This window comes from Pleurodeles waltl, chromosome 6 (assembly GCF_031143425.1).
Source record: "Pleurodeles waltl isolate 20211129_DDA chromosome 6, aPleWal1.hap1.20221129, whole genome shotgun sequence".
NCBI lineage: Eukaryota > Metazoa > Chordata > Amphibia > Caudata > Salamandridae > Pleurodeles > Pleurodeles waltl.
Window position 1 is genome coordinate 1,416,839,098 of NC_090445.1, and position 23,641 is coordinate 1,416,862,738.

Below are 23,641 nucleotides of genomic sequence, written 5' to 3' on the forward strand. Positions count from 1 at the left end.
AGCTATACCCTCCATCATAAACCTTGCTAATATGTGGCCTGATACTAACTGCAGAGTCAAACTGGACCCTAAGAATATTGCATTTTGCACATTGTTTAATATTAATACCAGTAATAATTTTTATGCTTAAAAAAGTCCTACATAAGAAAACCAGTTACAGTCATGGGTTTTTGGTGCAGTAATACCGAACACAGTAAATATTGGTACACCAAGGTGTGATATTTACCGTATTATGTATTAAAGCATTGTGGCAGGTATTTTTTTTAAATCAGAGTTGTATGCACAGATTCACACGTTTCACTCCTTTCTGAGTTGTTCCTCCCTGTTCCTGTGCCTCTAGGTCTATCCATGTGAAATGTGATTGGAGAAAATAACTTGATATGTGTTTTATGGTACATCTTGTAATCCAGGCGTGGAAACACCTCCCATTTCTTTGTGAATGGGGACCATAAATTCGGGATAGACCCGCTAGTCTCCAGGAGATTAGCAAGTATGATTCCACCTAGGGTACAATGCCAAGGGCATGTTTCTGGTGCAAAAAGGGAGTTACTCTTCATAGGGCCTGATTATGAGTTGGGCGATTAATTCCGATCCCACATGTAAACATCTTACGCATGGGTCAAAATTAAGAGTTTGGAGGTATGCAATGTATCTTATAACTATTGGACCCGTTACATAACTCAGCCATCATTACATTTCAGCAGATCAAACCTGCCAAAATTTAATGTTGGGAAAACATACGGTATTTGCTCTCACATTTGGATTTTGGTGCATTAAACACCAAAACTGCACGTTATTCACCACAAACTTATTATAGATCTTACCTATCACTTTCTATAAATAAAGTACCCCATAGTATTGTTACTTATCGGGTGCGTTAAATACACATAAACTGGGCTCGCAAAAGATACAAGGGAATTTGTGGTGTTAATGGATCAAGCTTCCACATTTTACACCATAAACCACATAATTCTGCTCACCACTTAAACATATGGGAAAACTCCAAAGCGTTAAGAAAGAAGTGCAGGAAGCACCTATTTTCACATGTAATTCCCCATTTTCAGAGTGCCAGCTCAGAATATGTGGCAATTACTGCACTACTGCCCTAAAGTTTCATTGTTCAGCAAAGATGAAAGAAAGTCATCAGATTGCTGGCTACTCATTCCAAACAAAAATAAGTGAACGAAGCAGCCCCAAACAACGCTCTCACCTTAGTTACTCGCAATTACCAAAGTGCCCTGCTACCTATGGAGTTTAAATACTAATGAATCAAAAGAAATAGCAATACAATTGAAGATAACTTTCTGATTTACTTTAATGCCTCTGAAAATGTAGATCTAAGTTTTATGTTGCTGGAATACATACATGCTTGAACGACGGTTCAAGGAATATTATACGAAATGTTGGCACTGTCACACTGCATCACTGTTTTTATGCGTCATTCTCAATGCAACCAGAATTTATTTGTGCACCTGTGTAAAACTATCAGTTTGGCAAATCAAAAAAAACGTGGTTCTAAGTTTCACTGAAGTCTATTTTCCACAAGCAGGGTTCCTTCTGTGAATGTTTGCGCCAAGCGATGAGCGAAGAGAAGGCCTGCAAGGGCCAGTAGACTTGAGTTGCTGCTTTCGCATTTGCAAAGTTTTGATAGCCCCCTCCCTTAAGTGGGAAGTGTTTGCAGTGCCAAATACAACAGACACATTTCAAAATGGATATAGAGGAGATCATGCAGGTGTCTATGGGGCTGCAGAAGGTATCCGTGACCGTCAGTTTCCATTGCAAGAATGGTTACTTAATAGCAAGGGCAGCTAGTAGCCATGCAGTTCTTTGTGACTTCATGAGCAGTTGCAAACCCTTCATCCATTTCCTTGCAAAACTTTAGTCAGAGGAATACCTCTTTGCCTTACCCCCTTTACTTGCAACTCACAGTGTATTGCAGTGCTGGCCTTATGAGCTGCACTCACTTCTCAGACTTGGTATTGGGGATGGGCATAATTGCAACAATTGCCGTAGCATAATTGCACAAGGAGGATAACAGCGCATTTAGGGATATTTTCTTAACATAGAATAGACCCTTGCATCTAAAATGGACCCACGTTGCATTTTGAGTAAGAAAATAACGCTAAAAGCAACAGAACTTGAGCAGAAGTTTGTTGTTCCTGTGCTAATTAAATTTTTTGTGGCAAAATGCTCACAATTACGCAAACAAGCATAATCACAAACTTTTTGGAAATATCGTGTCATAAGAGTAACACGAAATTACCGAAAAAACTCTGACCACTCTGGTGTAATTAAAATTTTGTGTAGGCTTACTCATTATGCTATTTTGATTTATTTTTGGTTGTTTACTCTCACAAAGAATGAAACTTTGCAGAGTAGAGGCCTTGCAAAGGCGAAAATCTGTTGATACATTAGGACATATTTTTTTTTTTTTTGTAAATTGTGGTATTGTTTATGCCTTTGATGATATGGTTCTCAGCATTAGCCAGCTGTGGAACTGGTTTGTAGTGTTCTGTTCAGAGGCCACACACCAGTACTAGGTCCTTCACAAGTGGAGAGGAGCAGGGCTATTTGTCTGGGCCCCGTTCTTTTCAGGACCTAGCACTACCGCTGCAAAAACTTTGTATATGTCAAAAATTAAGCTTTGCTTGTTTTTTCGATGTAATCAGATAAGGCAATTAATGACAGGCCACTAGGCGGTGCCAGCATAATTGAGCTGTCGCCAAATGTTTCTCCTGTAAGGAGACTTTGGGCCTTATTACAACTTTGGCAGAGGGGGTTAATCTGTCCCAAATGTGATGGATATCCTGCTCACCGTATTGCGAGTTCCATAGGATATAATGGACTCGTAATACGGCGGGCGGGATATCCGTCACATTTGGGACGGATTAACCCCCTCTGCCAATGTTGTAATCAGGCCCTTTTTGTCAGACCACACATGGTTTGTGGTCCAGAACCGAGGAAGCCTCCTGACAAACCTAGCCAGTACCTCCTACGGACTGCAGATGATGTCTTAATAAATCCTAGTATGGCGGTTGCAAGCACAAAGTCTCATTTAAACATATTACCACTGCATGGTCCTGACAAAGCTCCAGCCAGGGTCGAGTCTGAAGGCAACCTTTGGTTAAGCTTGTGGTCCATTCGGAGCCTTGAGCCCAAAACGAGCCACGCGTTCATGTGGTTTCTTCCTGCTACCCTCGCTCTATCATCATGCACAAAGAGGTTAAAACAAAGGATTCGCTTTTGAAATAAAAAGGACTGACAAATAGATACCCAATTAGTGGTTGATTTGAACAAGGTGAAACCAGAAAACGTGGATTAATTATGGCTTCCCTCTTAACCAAATTGTGTGATTTTAGGCAAATATATCATTCTACAGAGCCTTCTTTTTCTTCACTGTCTCATATGAAAGCACTTTCAAACGTGAGCTCAGAATTCTAGCTGTACAAAAACCTATTCTGTTTTATTTATAAGACTACAGTTGTGCTCTATAAGAATCTGAGCCACATAGAGGGTTCACGGGACAACTGTTTGGCATCTTAGTTTTATGGAAAACGTAGATTCTTATTTTATCAGTGACTTTTTGATCAAAATACAACGGAAGAAGGAAGTAAACAGCTTTCCCATTGACCATCCTGATAGCATCTTACGAATTGGCATCATATGACCTTTGAAACAGACGTTGTATATCATTTTTGACATTGATAACGGTGACTAATGTTTATTTTGATGTTTAATGAATCAAAATCCGCGTGCCTAGATGCTTATAGGAAATGTATCTGCCTAAAACTACAGGAGTGCAGTGTTAGCCGCCAGAATCCTAATATACCTAATATGTTCAGTAACAGGAGTTACAACACTTCTCGTAATTAACCTGGCCTTATTGTTGAAACTCAAGGCTGCAGCGTGTTGGAGAAAGGTAGCTGATGACAGTCAAAATCATCAACCTAAAGCAGAAAATGGTAAATGTGTATTTCTTTTTTAAAAAACAGTGGTCTGGCTAGTATTATTAAAGGGGTTTCGACATATTCCACAGAGGTGTGCCAGTAGCAACATTGGCGGTTCCTCTTTCACTCCTAAGCCACACCTCTTGCTCCAATTCGGTTTAATTTCAGTATCATGCAAAGTAATTAAGCTGCTTACCTAATGAGTAAATAATGGAATCTCTACTCAGAAATCCTAGTTCGCAAAACTTAGATCTGCAGACATTTCTACGTGGCCATAGCATTTACAATATTAGGAAATCCCGAAGACGTGTGGCTGTTCCTGTAGTCAGAAGTGTAACCGATGTGGGGGTAAATTGGTTTACTTGTGAGAAAATCCTGGGGACCTCAGTGCAAATGATATGACCTACCCAGTTCCCGATATAGTGCTTAATGCACTTCTGTACTTACATAACTATATTTAAGTGGTTTATAAGTGTGGAAAAGTGCCCCAACAATCATTTTAAAGGAGGTATGGGAAATAATTTCTTCACGTCAAAAAATTCCTTCATATGAAGAAAGAAATAGAAAATTTGATAAAGCCACATTTCCTGTGACCCTACATGTGGATCAATTCCTTAGATTTATTTAAGGCGAGTAGGAATACGTTTGGAATTTTCCAGCAGGTGAAGAGTTTCCTGCTGTACTCATGGTGACTTTCTTAAGAATTAAAAATTGGCAAATTTCCACAATGTAGTTGTGGTAATGTACCTATCAGGTATGTGCACATTTTTACCATGTGCCAGTCCCTTAAAGTGAAACACCTTGATGACTAAGCTAATTGGAGATCTGCAGATGGTATGTCAGCGTAGCATTTTTTTGTTTTTATTTGCAGAGGATACTTTTTCTATGAAAAAGCATTCATGCCCTTTGGAAAAACGGGTTGCTAGATCTGATTTTTAGTATAAAAATATGTATTTTGGGCAGATTAATCTCACAAAAAAACACGATTTAAGTAGACTTGCAAAAACTCTCCTGATATAGAACTTGATACTAACTAGAGAATTACTAGTGTGTTGTCTCTGATCACGAGTAGGATATATAATTGTTCTATAATTGCTCCAGTCTGAAATGAAATAAAAATAATGTTCCAGTGCAAACCATGGACCACTTCTTTACATCTACACAGCGGTAAATGATCTAATCATAGTGACTAACATAAGGGTAATAAAACACTTTACTGTGATCCTTAAATGTTAATTACCACTGAGGCCCATATTTATACTTTTTGACGCATAACTGCACAAATGCGGTTTTGCGTCAAAATGAATAGCGCCGACTTGCGTTTTTCCTGAGCTTTGCACCATTATTTAGCCCCTCCTCCTACCCATACATCATTTTAGCACATGGGGATAAATTTTGGGCTAGCACCATTTTTTAGATGGGAACGCCTACCCTGCATCTCATTGATGCAAGGTAGGTTCACGCATCCAGAAAATGGTGTAAACTCCAATATTTTGATGTTAGACGGGTCTAACGTCAACATATAAATATGGAGTTAGTTTTGCGCCAAATTTGAAATTTAAAAAAATTACGCAAGTTTGGCACAAATGGAGTATAAATGTGCCCCTTAGTATCAAATCAATATGTATGGAAACGTACCACTCTTGTAAGAAAATTGTCGAACTAGGAATTGTTTAAAAGCGGGGCAATGAGAATACTTGAGGCTGTCAAAAATCAAGATTAAGCTTGAGCAAAACATTTTTCCTAAACAGATTTAAGAAAGTTACTGAGTGACACAGTATTTCAGCGATGTTGAACTCTGGCCCTCACATGTAAAAGGACATACAGACTTCTCATAGCTATATAATTGTTCCCTCTGAGTCTAATTTCATAAAAATGTACAAAAGGATATCTGGAAATCATAATGCATTTAATGCCCTCTAGGGCCGATTTTGGACACAACTGAATTGTCCCTCTGATTCCTTAAACAGTATGATCCCTCAGTAAAGTCGATGTTTTTTCTAAACGTTTTTTCTATGCCAGTAGGTTTAATCAATGGATAGCAAGATCAAATGAAAAATTCTAAGAAAAATGGGGATGGTTAAAAAAAAGAAAAAAGAAAATAAATACAGAAATGAATAAATAGATGGATTTCTATTGACAGCAGTATTTACTTTAGTCCATATTGTCCATGTGTTTCTTTAGTTATGCATTGTTTTAGTTTTGAAAAAGCCTCGTTATTGCTCAGGATGTTTGCAGTTTTTTAAAGTCGTAACCCGTGATTTTGGCTATAATAAGCCCAGTAACCATTTTCAAAGTCTTAGTGTATGGATTGCCTTCTTTTAATGTTGATCTAAGCCTGACATTCCTCTAACTTATTACCTGTTGTTGATTGATGTATTTGATGATTTTAAAGTTCCCACACCTAGATCAACCTCTTAAAACGCTGATACGGACAACAGGCTAGAGCCACTGTACAACGCAGTCAGCATCATCATTGATATTATTAGATCGGAATTATTGGGGGATAGATTTTTCTTTTGATCTCAGTTGCTACACAGTGTAAAACAATGGTAAGAACATCTGTGTATCTAGTGATAAGTGCAGTGGAATGTATTCAGGTACAGCCCGTTATAAAATGTATTTATTTTATAAGGACTTTTCCCTCCATTTTAAAAGACCAGAAAGAAAATAGTGTGTTGTAGAATATCTTCCAATGACAGATTTTTGCACGTTATTTGTGAAAGCACGTGTAGAAAGTTTTTGGAAGACGCCACCTCTGCCTTATACTTTTCGTGCATATAAGTTATGACCATTTAGAGAGACTGTATTTTTTATTGAAATCAGAACTGCAGATTGTTTTCCTATCGCCATTCTTAATCATTCATATGCTGTGGGTGAATAACAGTGCATAATGAAGTGCATTATCATTATCGTTAGGTCGGAAGACCGCCAGTCCGGTCTTCTGCCCGCTGGCCCTATTATAAGTTTCCCGGTGGGCCAGCAGGAAACTACCCACAACATTGACGCCGGCTCATAATCAAACCAGCAGTAATGTTGAGGTGCTTCGGGTGTGACAGCACCCTTCGAGCTTTTCACTGCCTGTAATTCAGGTAGTGAGAAGCATGAATGGGCTGCCCATGGGTGTCCCTGCACTGCCCATGCCAAGTGCATGGGCTGTGCAGGTGCCCCATGGGGCCCCGGAACCCCGTCTCTGCTAGCCTTTGCATGGCAGTGGAACCGCCATGCAAAAGCTGGCAGACATGGGAATTGTAATCCCCAGGGCAGCGCTGCTGGCAGTGCTGCCCTGGCGGATTAAGACTCCCAGGCCGTCAGCTGGAAAAAAAGTGGCGGTGCAGGCAGTCGGACCGTGGCGCTTTCGCCACAGTCATAATGTGGCTTTTGGACTGCCGCATTGGTGGCGGTACAACCGTCACCGCGAGTCTGGTGGTCCTATGACCACCAGACTCGTAATGAGGGCAGTAATGTTTAAAGTTGCATGGGTAATATTTTATAATAGATCACTATATCTGAAACACAGGGACCTATTCACAAAGGTAAATTTACACATGTAAATTTACTTCTGTATAAATTCTACTGCTGCAACTAGATGTAAATCTAACGTTTTGTGCTTTTCACAGTTTCAGAGTATGGATTTAAACCAAAGTGTAGACTTACATGCCCTTAAATTAGTGGTTCCCAAACTTTTTTGACCCGCGGCTCCCCTGACCTATTGGCCACTGGCCATGGCTCCCCATCATGTTAATTTATTTTGGCGGGTAGGGGGATGTAAGCCCGGCCTCTCGAGTAGTTCCATTTTTCTCTCAATAAAATAATTAGGATGGAGCTGATGAAGGTACCATATTCATAAATATAACAAAATAAAAATGTAACAATTGTTTAATAAAAAAAAATCTTTAATTTGTAAAGTCATAAACAAAACTCTTCAGCACTTGGGTGTACATTTGGATTTTTTAAAAACAATAGACCCAAACTGGGCCTAAGAATAGTGGCTAACATGACAGAGGAATTTTCTGAGTTGATAAAAGCGGATTGTTACCCACGCACAGGAATGGGTTTGCTCAATGAAAAACATAAAGTTGTTTACACCGAACCAGTGGGCAAATCTATGTAAGCAGCTATCCCCTCAACCGGCAGGTTGCCCAAATGTTGAGCATTGGAATAACCAAGGACATTAGGAAATAAATAAACATGCTATGTATAACATACAGAAATAAATGAAGTAGTTTTACATGAAAATTATGCAATCCCTTTCCAATAGGTGGCGTCTGTAGGAGGCTGGCCTGGCTTGTAGAGGGTACCAAAGGGAATTACACCTTGTGCCAGGTCCAGTTATCCCTTATTAGTGTAGAAGGGGTGTTTCTAGCAGCTTAGGCTGATAGAAGGTAGCTATAGCAGAGCAGTTTAGGCTGAACTAGGAGACATGCAAAGCTCCTACTATACCACTGGTGTCATATGCACAATATCATAAGAAAACACAATACACAGATATACTAAAAATAAAGGTACTTTATTTTTATGACAATATGCCAAAAGTATCTCAGTGAGTACCCTCAGTATGAGGATGCCAAATATACACAAGATATATGTACACAATACCAAAAATATGCAGTAATAGCAAATGGAAGTAATGCAAGCAGTGTAAAGTTACAATAGATTGCAATAGGAGCACATAGGTATAGGGGCAACACAAACCATATACTCCAAAAGTGGAATGCGAACCACGAATGGACCCCAAACCTATGTGAGCTTGTAGAGGGTCGCTGGGACTGTAAGAAAACAGTGAGGGTTAGAAAAATAGCCCACCCCAAGACCCTGTAAGGTAGGTGTAAAGTGCACCTACAACCCCTAGAGAGCACAGAAGCCGTGATAGGGGGATTCTTCAAGGAAAACCAACACCAGCAATGCAACAACAGTGGATTTCCAGACCTGAGTGCCTGTAAGACGAGGGGACCAAGTCCAAGAGTCGCGACAGTGTCGAGCCTGGGCAGGAGCCCAGGAAATGCCAGCTGAGGGTGCAAGGAAGCTGCCACCGGATGGAAGAAGCTTGGTGTTTTGCAAGAACGAAGAGGACTAGGAACTTCCCCTTTGGAGGATGGATGTCCCACGTCGTGAAGAAGCTTGCAGAGGTGTTCCCAAGCAGAAAGCCTGCAAACAAGCCTTGCTAGCTGCAAGGGTCGTGGTTAGGGTTTTTGGATGCTGCTGTGGCCCAGGAGGGACCAGGATGTCGCCACTTGGATGAGGAGACAGAGGGGGCGCCCAGCAAGTCAGGGAGCCCTCACAGAAGCAGGCAGCACCCGCAGAAGTACCAGAACAGGCACTTAGAAGAGGAGTGAACCGGAGTCCACCCGAAGTCACAAAAGGGAGTCCCACGACGCCAGAGGACAACTCAGAAGGTTGTGCACTGCAGGTTAGAGTGTCAGGGATCCAGGCTTGGCTGTGCACGAAGGAAATCCTAGAAGAGTGCACAGGAGCCGGAGCAGCTGCAAATCACGCAGTACCCAGCAATGCAGTCTAGCGTGGGGAGACAAGGACTTACCTCCACCAAACTTGGACTGAAGAGTCACTGGACTGTGGGAGTCACTTGGACAGAGTTGCTGAGTTCCAGGGACCACGCTCGTCGTGCTGAAAGGGGACCCAGAGGACCGGTGATGCAGTCTTTTGTTGCCTGCGGTTGCAGGGGGAAGATTCCGTCGACCCACAGGAGATTTCTCAAGAGCTCCTGGTGCAAGAAGGAGGCAGGCTACCCCCAGAGCACGCACCACCAGGAAACAGGCGAGAAAGCCGGCAGGATGAAGCGATACAAGGTTGCAGTAGTCGTCTTTGCTACTTTTTTGCGGTTTTGCAGGCGTCCTGAGCAGTCAGCGGTCGATCCTTTGGCAGAAGGTGAAGAGGGAGATGCAGAGGAACTCTGGTGAGCTCTTGCATTCGGTATCTGAAGAATTCCCCAAAGCAGAGACCCTAAATAGCCAGAAAAGGAGGGTTGGCTACCTAGGAAGGAGGATTGGCTACTAAGAGAGGTAAGAGCCTATCAGAAGGAGTCTCTGACGTCACCTGCTGGCACTGGCCACTCAGAGCAGTCCAGTATGCCAGCAACACCTCTGTTTCCAAGATGGCAGAGGTCTGGGGCACACTGGAGGAGCTCTGGGCACCTCCCCTGGGAGGTGCAGGTCAGGGGAGTGGTCACTCCCCTTTCCTTTGTCCGGTTTCGTGCCAGAGCAGGGCTGGGGGATCCCTAAACCGGTGTAGACTGGCTTATGCAGAGATGGGCAGCATCTGTGCCCATCAAAGCATTTCCAGAGGCTGGGGGAGGCTACTCCTCCCCAGCCATCACACATATTTCCAAAGGGAGAGGGTGTCACACCCTCTCTCAGAGGAAATCCTTTCTTCTGCCTTCCTGGGCCAGGGCTGCCTGGACCCCTGGAGGGCAGAAACCTGTCTGAGGGGTTGGCAGCAGCTGCAGTGGAGACCCCAGAAAGGCAGTTTGGCAGTACCCGGGTTCTGTGCTAGAGGCCCGGGGGATCATGGAATTGTCTCCCCAATGCCAGAATGGCATTGGGATTACAATTCCATGATCTTAGACATATTACATGGCCATGTTCGGAGTTACCATTGTGACGCTATACATAGGTAGTGACCTATGTATAGTGCACACGTGTAATGGTGTCCTCGCACTCACAAAGTCCGGGGAATTTGCCCTGAACGATGTGGGGGCACCTTGGCTAGTGCCAGAGTGCCCACACACTAAGTAACCTTGCACCCAACCTTCACCAGGTGAAGGTTAGACATATAGGTGACTTATAAGTTACTTACGTGCAGTGGTAAATGGCTGTGGACGTGGACGTTATTTCACTCAGGCTGCACTGGCAGGCCTGTGTAAGAATTGTCAGATCTCCCTATGTGGCAAAAGAAATGCTGCAGCCCATTGGGATCACCTGGAACCCCAATACCCTGAGTACCTCAGTACCATATACTAGGGAATTATAAGGGTGTTCCAGTATGCCAATGTGAATTGGTGAAATCACTAGCCTGTTAGTGACAATTTGGAAAGCAGAGAGAGCATAACCACTGAGGTTCTGGTTAGCAGAGCCTCAGTGAGACAGTTAGTCATCACACAGGGAACACATACAGGGCACACACTTATGAGCACTGGGGCCCTGCCTGGCAGGGTCCCAGTGACACATAGACTAAAACAACATATATACAGTGAAATATAGGGGTAACATGCCGGCAAGATGGTACTTTCCTACATTATCTGAGCCTGTGAAATACTGTCCATGAAACTAGCATAGTCCTCGATGAAAATCCCAAATTAGGGATTTGGTATCTGTTTGTATATTTTAATTATGTGACTGTTGTGCAATTTAACAAGCTCCAGTAACAAAGGAATGAACAAAAAAAGACCAATTATTATATCAATTTACAGTTTTAAAAATTGATTTCCTATTAGGTCATAAGATTAATTTGCACCATCAGCACATAATTGTTTCATAAAGTGCATCTTTTCACGGCGCCCCTGGCTAGCTTTAATGGCACACTGGGGAGCCGCGGCACAAAGTTTAAGAACCTCTGCCTTAAATGTTGAAATAATGTAAATATTTTAACATTATTTCCTAAAAGGTCTTATTTTAATTCCCTGTTACCATTGTTTTCTGTGGGTCTTTGGGAGTGTGTTGAGGTACTCATGAATAGCCATGTGTGGGACAGACTTACTCCAAGGCTGAGTTGGAGTACTTTGACACCTGTTTTGTGATCCTTAGTGCTGTGGTGCTGACATCCACTTAGAAAACATAAAGGAGGTGAGGTCTCCACATTAGGTTTGTGAATATCATTATCTAGTACGAGTAGCACCGCTGTAGCACCACTTCATATACTACAAAATGCAGTGTATTACGAGGCCCCTATATGTTTCAATTTTTATTATAAGGATGTCTGTAGATTGGATTGATAAGTGATACAGGCCTGCAACTGTTGGATAGTATTGAAGTAGATTATCATATGCTATAGTGATATTGTGAGAAGTATACTAGCGGCCATGCGCATGTTGTAAATGTGAATAGGTAATATTGCAATTTTGATAAGTGTTCAGTGTTATAGATTTGAGTATGTCTATATCTTGAAACAACGATGCAGGGCTGCATAAGATAGAGAGGAACTTGCTGCCAGCTTTATATAAAGCTTACTCTTCTATGACCCTATATATGATGTTATTAATGCACAGAGGTAAACGAATTAATCTTGCATTTGGAGGTTCATTTAGAGAACATACTGAAAGACTATTCAGTTGTACAAACAACTTCAATTAAAGCATGCAGGAACGTATAAGTTATCCTCTCAGGATAGACAAGTATGCAACTTGGAGTAAACGTAAAGAAAAGTAAAGTTTGGTGATGGAAGATAACTATTTGTGTCTTCTGAAAGGTCCTGTTAATACAAGCCTGTCACTCCTACATGTACCTATGTATTTCTTGCCCATTAAAGGGCACATGTGTGTTTGGAGGAAACAGACCAATGTGTAACTGGAATTTTTCATATTTTAATCAATAGCATTAACATGCAGATTATATCCTTTGATAAGAGCCCTAAGAAGGCGACAAGTGTGGAGTCAGGCATCAATGACAGTGTCAGAAAGTGTGACATACATATGCTTGAAGCACTAAGTTTATCTCCAAGGCTTTTGAGACATGCTGATGCGTCGCTCTTCATTCCTACTGTCTTCTCTCAAATGTAGTCTGGAACATAGAGTAGGTAATATCGTCAAACATTCATGTCACAGCCAAAATATTGAGGACCAAAATACTGAAAGTCAAGTGCATGTAGGAAAGTATGAATTTACTATTCTTAACTCCACATCTCATACCGTTAAGATATAAATACCATTAAGGTACATATATGTGGAGTTACGCATAAAAAATAAATATATACTTGCCTTGATTTTTTAATAAGTTATAACTATATTTCCGACTCAGTATTCAGGACCCACACCTCGTCTTTCCTAACAGTCAAATGACAATAGTCTAACTGATGTAAGACCTCAATAAAAACTTTCGCTGAGATCAACACACAAACTTTCAGAGGGAATTAGTAACAGAAGCTTAGACAATACCACAGAATAGCCAAGGACCCCGACTTCAACCTTTACAATGGTGTAATGGGTGCATGAATACATCCAACCTAGACCATCCCAACACCCTGCACTGCATGCAGCCTTCTGCAAAACCAAGTAGATCACAAGTAAACCACTTGCCTAACATTCAAAATGCTCCTTATTACCGCTGAATATAAAATCAACTCTCCCACCCCCTTCTTGTATATACTCCACTGGTTATCTTTTGTGGCCCATAAACATTTCAAGAAACAAACCAATTTCTGACTGGTGCTGTCCCTCAGCCCCTCGACTCAAAATACTTCATAGGCCTCCGGCAGATCACAGTGTTATAATTGTGACCTATGTATTACTTCTTTAGAGCTGTATTCCACATTCAGTAGCCATTCAGTTTTTAGTTTGTCTGCTCTAAGTCAGTAACGTGACATTACATAGTCCCATAAAGATTGGCTGCCATATTTAAAAATAAGTCGCCCATCAAACATTAATACTCAGCCAGTATGTAACACATTTTTCATACTGATTCTATTGATTGCAGATGTAAGAGCAATAATATCCATTACTGAGGTGGGCCTTCGGGTGGCACTACAGAGCATGTGGTATTGTTTTGGTATTTGCAGAGCAATTTTCATATCTTTTGTGAGGCCCAAAGGACTTTCATAATAGCTGGGTAGATAACGTATGGTTTGTAGATTGTAGTTCATTTACAGTGATAGAAATGGTAACTAAAATGCTTAAATCTTGAATGCAAGTCTGAGTTTGCAAATTATCATGCATTTTGAAATATGACTTGAGCTGCTTACTGTCCGTTTCTGAGAGGCAGACAGAATGAACCATGAATGAAATGACGTGGCCTGAGACAGGAGTAGGGGGTAGTGTGCACTGATACCTCCTGTTTTGTCTGTGAGCATTTATGTGCTGGAAGTTTTATATTAATATAGGCTTTTTTGTGATACCTAAAAGTACATTGGGAGGCCATTTTAAAATAAACGCTGTAGATGTTGATCATTCAGATGGGAAAGTTGCATATTGAACATGTCAATGAGTACCTCGTGAACAGCATGTGATTTAGTCATCTAAACCCACTGTGGTTCAAAGCTCGTTTTGTGAGAACGTTTAGTTTCTGATACAAGATTAAAGTTCGCAATTTGTTGAATTTATTAGGGCATTTTAGTTGAGCTCATGAGTAATCGAAAGGCAGCCCTCTATTTATGATACCACCTGCAGGCGGTGGGCATGTATGCTCATTTTTGGGGACTAGGGCTTATGTGCCATTATGCGACTTTGACCCAGAACAAGAGATGAACAGTTAGAAAAGGGAAAAGGAAGGAAAGGATTGACAAAGGGGAGATAGCAGAGAGAAGACATAATGAATAAGAAGGACCTGGAGTGATTGGAAGTGCAGGGTGGTGGAAGAAGAAGGCATGATCTGGAATCAAGACTAGACAGCCTTGGTATTCAGTAGCCCCTTCGTTCTGCAGCAGCAGTCACAGGCTCCTAAGAAGCATTTTGGGACCCCGCAATTTTGATATATTATAGACAAACCACTACTGAAAGGTAACACATAGCCCTATACAAAGCTCACACTAAATTAACAAATTCACGTTCCATTATGCACGCCTCTTGGCTCTTACTGCCCCAAACTTCAGTAAGTTAGCAGATAGTTATAGTGGACTTATAACGATCCAACTCTGGCTGTAGGTTTTGATGATCATAAGGGCATCAGGAGGAATGGGAAGTTGCCCGGAGGTTAGATGTTGTTTTTCATCTCCTGTTTTTATCAGAATATTAAAATATAACTTTAGTGGAATGTTTTAATAGTGCCCACCCTTATAATTCATGTTCAACTACATTAATGGCCCAGTAACAGTTAAACTCTTGACTTTTATCTAAGGATGTCCATCTCCTGGCAGTTTTCTTTAGAGCCTAAAGCATTAGGCTCTATTACTTCATTACGTATAGAGACACACATCAGTCTCAATAGGGAGAATATCAGGATTTACTTAGGCACAAGATACTCGAACTGTGTTCGTCAAGTAGGCTAGGTTTATTGCCACTCAGTATGGAGTTTATCTGAGCGATCACTGCCAGGACTGCAGTGGGGCTAAAAGGGCACTGCTATTTTGTTATTTAGAGTTTTTTGCAATTTTTGTTTGTTTCATTTGAGAAAGAAAAAATATTTGTTATTCTAAATCATAGTACGTCTTCTAGAATCTTTAAATTAGCAGTCAATCAGCATTTAGGTTACAGCAGATCTTTACACTTAGACTGTCACTGCAAGAGTACCATCATTCGTGATCCGGCATGTTAAACTGCTACCAGGCCAGTCGGGAAGCATGAGGTTTGCGGAGCCACGGCAGACATCTCATATTTAAACCATGAATTTGAGTTGCAAATCTGTAGAGGAAATGGTTTGGATGAATAAGGAATAACTGAGAGGATCAGACCAAGAGTTGCATATTCTCCTGATAATTCCTGTGGATTCGCAGGACTCAGTCCAGGACACCCATTAATCCTACACCCCAGGGGATAACGCCCCGACCACCCACCCCCCCTCCAAGGCATGCTTGAATGTCCTTGAATCTGTGTATTCTATAAGGACGCCCATGATGGCGAGCCTTAACTGAGGTTTTGTATTAAATATTTAGTATTGCTTTCCCAGACCACAGTACTAAAATGATATTGATTAAATAATAAACTGTGCCTTCTTTAATGCCTTAACCTTGCTGTGATGACCAAACTATTTCTAAGTGGTGTAACAGACGCACATCATACTTCTGTAGTGGTGGTAATATTAAAGAAGCTGATATCAATCAGGACAATCTTTCAGTGTCTTTTAGAACAGGTTTCAAAGAGAATAAATCAAAGTAACTCTTCCAAATTTTCCTTCTGGCAGATACCTAGCAAAGCTGTCATCTGTTGGCAGTATTTCCGAAGAAGAAACCTGTGAGAAGCTTAAGGGGTTAATACAGCGGCAAGTGCAGATGTGTAAACGAAACCTTGAGGTAATGGACTCAGTGCGGCGAGGAGCCCAGTTATCGATTGAGGAGTGTCAGTACCAGTTCAGGAACCGGCGCTGGAACTGCTCCACCTTGGACACTCTTCCAGTCTTTGGCAAGGTGGTAACACAAGGTATGTGAAAGCATTCTTATGAGACAATGACACAGGCATACCTATGTTTTCTTTAGCCTGTTAATTTATGTGTCTGCATGAAGATAATCTCGTAAACCTCTAATAGTAGCCTGGCCTGGAAAATCTGATTATCTATTTGTACTATAGATGTTAGCCTACAAAATACATTTGCCTGCTTGTCAAGTTCTGCTCCAATGTTCTTATGAGTGTGTATTGATGGCTTATAATAGTATATTTTAATTTAACAGTTGTTGCCAAAGTCCTGCATTTTGCTGTAAATTGTAACTTTAGCAATTTTCAATTCAACATATTGACTTGTATGTCAAAATCCCATTCAGTGATGTATTTATATTACATGTACCACAAACTAGCTTATCCACACTAAAATGGGGCCCGGGACCAGGCTAAGGACAGCAAACGTGCTCAGTCTTACTTAGATGTCCTCTGTAAGTGGCAGGTACAATGCCAGGCTAAGATCTGCAGCCCTCATCTTAACTATATGGTCTTCAAACATTGATTCTCATAAGTGCACAAAGCTAGTTACTATCATGCAAAAGGTATTAAAAAGCGTCTAACGCTACTGATATGACTTCTATTCACGTTTAGACATATTTCAGAATGATTCCAGAAAAATAAGTAGAATGCGAATATTACATTGATGCATCAGTAAACATATCTACAGTTAGAAACTGGAAGATGGATAGACCAGTACGTTTATAATTCCTACTAAGTAGTACGTTACCAATAACACCCCTGTGCTGATCACTGGACTTGAGAAAAATGGCTGCATGAATTAAACAGTTTTGTAGATCTGCTCAGTTCAGCAAATTAGCAGATGATGCTTTGATAGGCACACTGACCGAGCAAGGGAGGTGATGATAATAGGCTGATTTGGGCATTCGCCTATTTTGCTCCTATTTTGAAGAAAACAGTTCTGCAAATACTTTCAAGACTCCAGACGGAAGTGACAAATAATGCTCTACACCACTCATTGATACATATAGTGATATTTATAGTTTTTTTCAGCATGTATGGTGTTGTAGTGCGGCTTTTTTCATATGAATAAGTTTCTTTAATTTTAAGGACTATACGCACTTAGCAAAATACATACTATAGTGGGTGATGCTATTTTTCTGTACTCATTTTTTGACTCATTTTCTACAATTTGTTTGACTTTGATTAGACATCCCAACATGTTCAAACAGATTGAGGCGCATATTTGCTCCTCAGTTCCTGGTGCCTAGGTAGCCCTTCCCCCACATTGGTTAGAATGATTGCATCTGTCTGTAGCATGAGACACCTGTTTTTGTGCTGTCATTGGTATGGTAAAATATCTTATGGATATATGCAGTCAGTTCCATATTTTACTGTCTCTTTATTTCTGTAATGTTGTTCTGTATTTCTTTTTTGTGGCAAAAAAAAATATATGCAGCCTTGAAGTGACCTAGTGGTCACTCCTCCCACCCTGGTTAGGGCTGGTATAACCCTACAGTGTTTAGTAACCATCTGTATTGTTCTTACTAACCAGTTGCTATTCCCCTCAAGAGCACACTTTACTGCTTCTTCTCTCTATTTTTTAATTGATATACATTAATAGCAGTAACAGACGTGCTAGTGTACTTAGTGGTATACAGTCCTATACTCATTCAGGCGAGCCTGCCTACTATACAGTGATTTTCCACATTCCCACTGATATTTCTTTTTAGCTACACTTAAAAATCTTTTAAATACAACTTTAATGGTTTTTACAACAGAAGAATATATCCTTGAGACACACTTGAAAAGCCCTTGCCATGCCCACCTATACCTCTTACAGGTACTCCGTCTATCTTCTTTTAGAGGCACAGAGTTTTTTGGTTGGCACCATCGCTAGTATTTCAGTGGGTCCCTTGCTATAACTGTAATAACCGTTTATTGCTCCTAGTTTTTACAGAACCCTCATAGTTTTCAGTACCACTGTAATATTTTTGTAGTAGTGTTCTCACTGATATTTCCGGTCCACCATCATAGTCTTTTGAGTTTCTCTCTCTTTGAAGCCTGGTGTGCAAAGGCTGTTTGTAGGCACAAACCAAGTAATTCACAAAATCAATTGGTTAATTATCCCAAAAAAGGATTTTTACAAGGTACAACAGTCCTTTTCCCAGTTGGAAAAGTCTTTATGACTTTCATGTTCTTTTCAGAATTGTAAATAGGAGGACCTGAAAGGGGTACCCAAACCTGTTTACGAGTTGCAAAAGTATGTATCAGTGGTTAATGACGAAAGCTGCACTCACAAACCATTGATCAGTTACCAGTCCTGGACTTGGGGTGGAAACTGATTCAGGCACAATCAGATGCAGTGTGGACTTTAGCGCCAGTGGCGCCCTTTGCGACAGTCTTTTTTGGCGTACCCCAACCCCTTGATCATATCCTCGGATTCACTCATTACCATCCAGCAAATGTGCCCCTCATCTCTCCATAGACCCCCTTTCACATACATTAATTTGTTTTAAAGCGCTTGAAAAGGCTGGCTTCACTAAGCCACTCAGCTATCCACATAAAATATAGTTATTTTCTATGCAGCAGGTATATTAACCCTCGACACTACTTTATGAAGAGTCAACGCTGCCGCTAGTCAAAACTCCCTTCTCTCTTCCTAACAGGAACATTAATCACAAGAGATATCTTGACATTTTAATTGTTTCCTGAAGGCTGGATGCACAAGGAACTTTTCAGCAGGTGCTTTTAAATTGCAAGTTTTGTAAGTCATTGCTAAACACAGGCCCCTCCTCAGGTGAGCGCCCCCAAACCAGGTCAGCACCAGGTGCGGCCGCACCACTCGCACCGCCCTAAAGCCGGCCTTGATCGGATGGCCTCAGGGAGAGCATCTATAGGTACAGAGGACCTCTCCCCATGTATGATCCCCAATATTTTTCCTGATGGGAAACATATTTTTTAAAGCAGCATTATTCACTTTAAAAGACGTTTTTTTTAAAAAAAAATATCCCTGGTGTGCCTCCATCCCTGCATTCACAGGCAGTCACAGTGGGTTGCAAATGGTGACCAACCTAATTAATACTCATTAGGCAGGTGGTTTTGAGACCCATGACAATAGACAATGTATAGTGTGACTTATTAGGACATATGTCATATTGCTATTTGCACACTCATTTACAAACCAGTCGGCATGCAAATTAAACATTCTGGTTTGAAAATGGGTATCAGTACATCGGGCCAATAGTGAGATTACCTTCCATTAACTTCCATGCATTGTATAGACATTACCTGAAACTTTTGTGAATGTGAGGAGGCACTTCTTTAGTCGCTTAGGTCACTGCATCGACTTCGAAAAAAACACATGCACTTGATTATTAATATTGTTTAGACGGAGCACACAGTTGCCGATTAAGAATATGCAATAAATGAATGTTTTTACGGTAACCCAGTGTTATGTACGACTTGCTCAATATCAAAGTTCTCCTCAAGAATATTAATATATAAATTATCAAAACATCTTTCTAACAGAAATGTGGACTATTCGATTCTGCATATGTTATAGTATTGCAAGACCTAGAGGGCCTCCAACACTCACTTAGGTAATTAGTAAACTGGACCCAGAATACAACCTATCTACTAAAGGCCTGAAGAGCTGTGCTATCAAGGCAAGAAAGAATTTATTAAGACTAGTCGGGTCATCAATAAATCTAAGGATTACCAAATCCACGTTTCTAAATTAACAGGAGAGGTACTGACTAAAATATAATTACTGAAAGTGTGAACCACTGAGCAGCCATTTTCTGATTTTGTATGTCTAACATATTGTCTATTTTTATTAATTTAGAAGTGTTTACCCAATCATGGTGTAATCCCTCCATATTTTTCTCTTAAAAACAACACTTCAGTTCCCGTTGCCTAGAGGACTTGGTCCTGTTAAAAGTACCATCCTACCCAAAATCTGACTTTGATATCTGTAGTTGAACTGGAAGCTGATAGGGAGCATGACCTCCTGCAGATCTAACATGGACCTTCTGAAGATCATTGGTGCCTCAAATGTCTAATTCACAATCACTTCAAAAGGCCCAGTTGATTGTACCAAAAATTCCACTTCTAAAAGGGTAAAAATGTGGGTATGTTTCTTTGGAGGATGATGAGAGTCTTTGATTTTAGCCTTCAAGCTCTCTTCAGTTCATGCTTAGTTTTCAATAGGAACACTAAATACTTAAACCATATGCAGGAACATTTGTGTTCTTAGAATCATCTGTGTAGTGTGATGTTTTATGGCCATTGCAAAAACGCCCACACTGTTTAGCTACTACTGTTTAGAGGAACATTTCTACAGTGATGTGAAATGTATCTAGGTTAAGTAACATAAAGAAGCTCCTCTAAATTCACATTATTGCTGCCATAAGTCTCTTGGGTGAATAACAGACTAGGTGACCCCTTCTACCTTGCATGTAGACATGAATGTTGGACGTGTAATCATGACACCCTCATGGTACTTTCATAAGCACACACAGTTCTTTGAATAGCACACTCCTGGTTTTTTAACCAGCATCCTCTTCGTTATTTTAGTTTTCAGTTTTGTACTCTTTAAGCCTCATCTGAGTGCCCCAAAATGTGCCCAGTAACTTCATCTTCCCATGGATATTATTAACTTCAAGTGGTGGAGCAGAGCTGGCAGGTATCATGTGTGGAACAATGAGGATTCCCTTAGAAATGAGGAATTACCAGGTAATCTGTATGTTAGGTCCCAATCGATGTTGATATTATTTATTTCTCTTTGGTATTTCATTCACAGGCATCACCTGCTCTTAGCCGCATTTCCCGAATGAAAGACATGAGTTCATCGGAGATACTGTGGATCTCCTAATTTTGAAAGGGCCACTAAATCCTAAATGTCCCCACTGTATTAAAAGATTACTGAAAATAAGGCTCTTAAAGTTTTCTCAGGTGTAAACACAAAGTTCACTTACGTGTAGCCTTGTAGTTTTTTTAGATACACACTCCTAGTTCATCAGTGTGCACTGTTTTTGATCTTTAACTTCCAATTCCAATTTAACGTATTCACCAGAGTGCCTTTAGATTCCTCCTCCTCCTACTCATTCAACATACACTCCAATAGTTTTGTAAGGTTTTCTCGGAGGTCATTTTAAACTTATACCTAAGTTTCTTTTATGTGCACTCTTAGGCTTTCAAGAAACGAACTTCTATTTCCCTAGGATCCTCCTCACCTTTTTTCAAATGTATCTTTGTACTTTTTCCGGTACCTCCACATATGTTTTAACACGCACCTTCTTGGTTGTGTACCCTAATAGTACATTCAGTTGCATCTTCATACGTCTTTCCTTTCCTTTACATCATCTTAGTTCTCTTTTGTGCACTCCTCAAATTCTTCCACTGAATTCTCCAGTGGGGTCAGTTACAACTAAGAGATACAAATAGGTTCAAACACACTGTTGTGTAAATAAAATTTGTGAAGAGCAATGCTTAATTTCTAAAGAAAAAAGTGCAGAATCTTTTTTCTTAGGAGCCGGTGACTGGTGCTGCTCAAGACCACGGTTGGTGAATACCACGATTACCTAGGCTTGATTTCACCCCATGCCCTTTTCTTCCACCACCCATTACTTCCTGAGTTTCTACTTCACTTCTGCAAGTTTGCACGCCAGCTTTCTCTCTATGTCACGTTTTTCCTAGCTTTCTCCTTCTCATTCTTCCACCACTTTTGACCCTTTCTCTCTTTTTGGGCCAAAGTCTGATGTTGAAAAATAAATCCTATCTTCCAGTGCCAAATATGAGTGGCGTTTTTATGTGAAAACGTGCATGGCATCAAAATGTTATCTTAGGATCCCGCCAAGGTCCTGCCAAATTTCGAGGCCAAGTCTTGTTTCCATCACATGGCTCTTTTTTCCCTACCCAACAATACGTGGCCATTTATCTCATTTTTAAGGTTCTTTTTCATTTGTTTTATCCCCTCGTTACTGTTTTAATATCTCACTATTTTCCCGTTTTGTCCCTTTTCAGCCATTCTCTTTCTCTGGGTCAAAGTCTGAGGATGGAAATGCGTCCTTGCCCTCAAATTGGTAATAGGGTTTCTGCAGGTTCCTTAAAAAACGAACAAATGCTTGTTTCTGTAGTTCAAATTGTGTTGTTGATGCACCATAGATATATCCTGATGACGATCTGTCACTCCACAAAGTAGTTTTTTCATTGCTTGCTTTATTATAAGCACACATGTGTTCTTTACTTTAAACTCACTTTAACACATTTGTGTGAAATGTTTAAAAGCCTTATGGTTGTGGGAATCCATTTTCATTTTTTTTTCAAAGGCGGTGTGTGTATGTCCTTATGGTTTATGATGTGATGTTAGTAGCTGACACTAAATAGCCTGTAAATAAATAGTAACAGCTGGAGTATGCAATTCACACTAACCTTATCTAAATTACATTTTTCATTTTAACTGTCCTACGCAGGGGCACACATTTATGGACTCTATTTATTGTTCACAGGTTCTATATTCTGTACAATATTGTTCTATCTCATTCGTGGCACTCATAGTCCTGTGTATAATGACAAAGGTGGTCTGACATATTAGTGAAACATCTGGTTTAACAGCTACAGATATCGCAAACTGGTGCCTCACGGAAAATAATTTCCTGCTGCCAAGTATTTTAGTTTGTCTGCCCACTGACATCTACAGAACATCCTGACTTGCTGCCAGCCACGAAATATCAAGGCTGATTGCCAAACATCCTGGTGTGATCACTCCCCGGGGCATCCCATCTTAACTCATGCCAGCAAAAACTCCGAATCCTGCGTGCTACAGAATGTCCAGTCTCGCTGCCTGTCACCGACCTCCCGAACTTATCTGTCACTGAATATTTTGCTCTGCCGTGATGTCGACTCCAGAATCTTGGCTTTCACTAGAACTTCAGTGTATGTAAATGCAGATTTATTACACTTAAATTCACATCTACTTCCTTGGCAACATATATAGCATCAATGTATGTAGACATGGAGTTAAGAATATTAGTCTACACTTACCCACATATTCTATGCCTTAAAGATATAGAGATAGTCAATATTCTGCAGTCAACATTCTTGCAGGTCAATATTTTCGACTTCAGTGTTCTGGTCTAAACCCTTGCTACTCTCTTTCCAATCAGGCATCCTTCAATTTACCATTCAGGATAGTTCTATTGGCTCAGTGATCTAATTCATGTGCTCCAGGATTCTTTATGTCATCTCATGGTCACAGGTTCAAATCCCAGGGGGTTCCACTTAGTCTTACTTCCTTTATGGTACCATTTGGTTAGATAACAATGGACATATGTTATTCAGTGAGAAGATGGCCCGGGGGTTGAGTGAGCACTTTAAAAATCCTCAGGGAGCGACCTACCCAAGGGTAGGTCGCTCCCCCTGCCGCTGCAGCTCCTCCAGGTTCCTGAGTTCCTGAGACCCACCCCACAGTAAGTACCCC

At 40.7% G+C, this 23,641-nt stretch overlaps 1 protein-coding gene across 1 annotated transcript in view; it reads left to right on the plus strand.

Annotated features, from left to right (window-relative positions):
- Positions 1 to 23,641, plus strand: part of LOC138300900 (protein Wnt-4) — a 166,207-nt gene that overhangs the window by 67,525 nt on the left and 75,041 nt on the right. Inside the window, exon 2 of the mRNA XM_069240761.1 lies at positions 15,950 to 16,185. Coding sequence (XP_069096862.1) covers positions 15,950 to 16,185 — 236 coding nt within the window. The remainder of the gene's footprint in view (positions 1 to 15,949; positions 16,186 to 23,641) is intronic.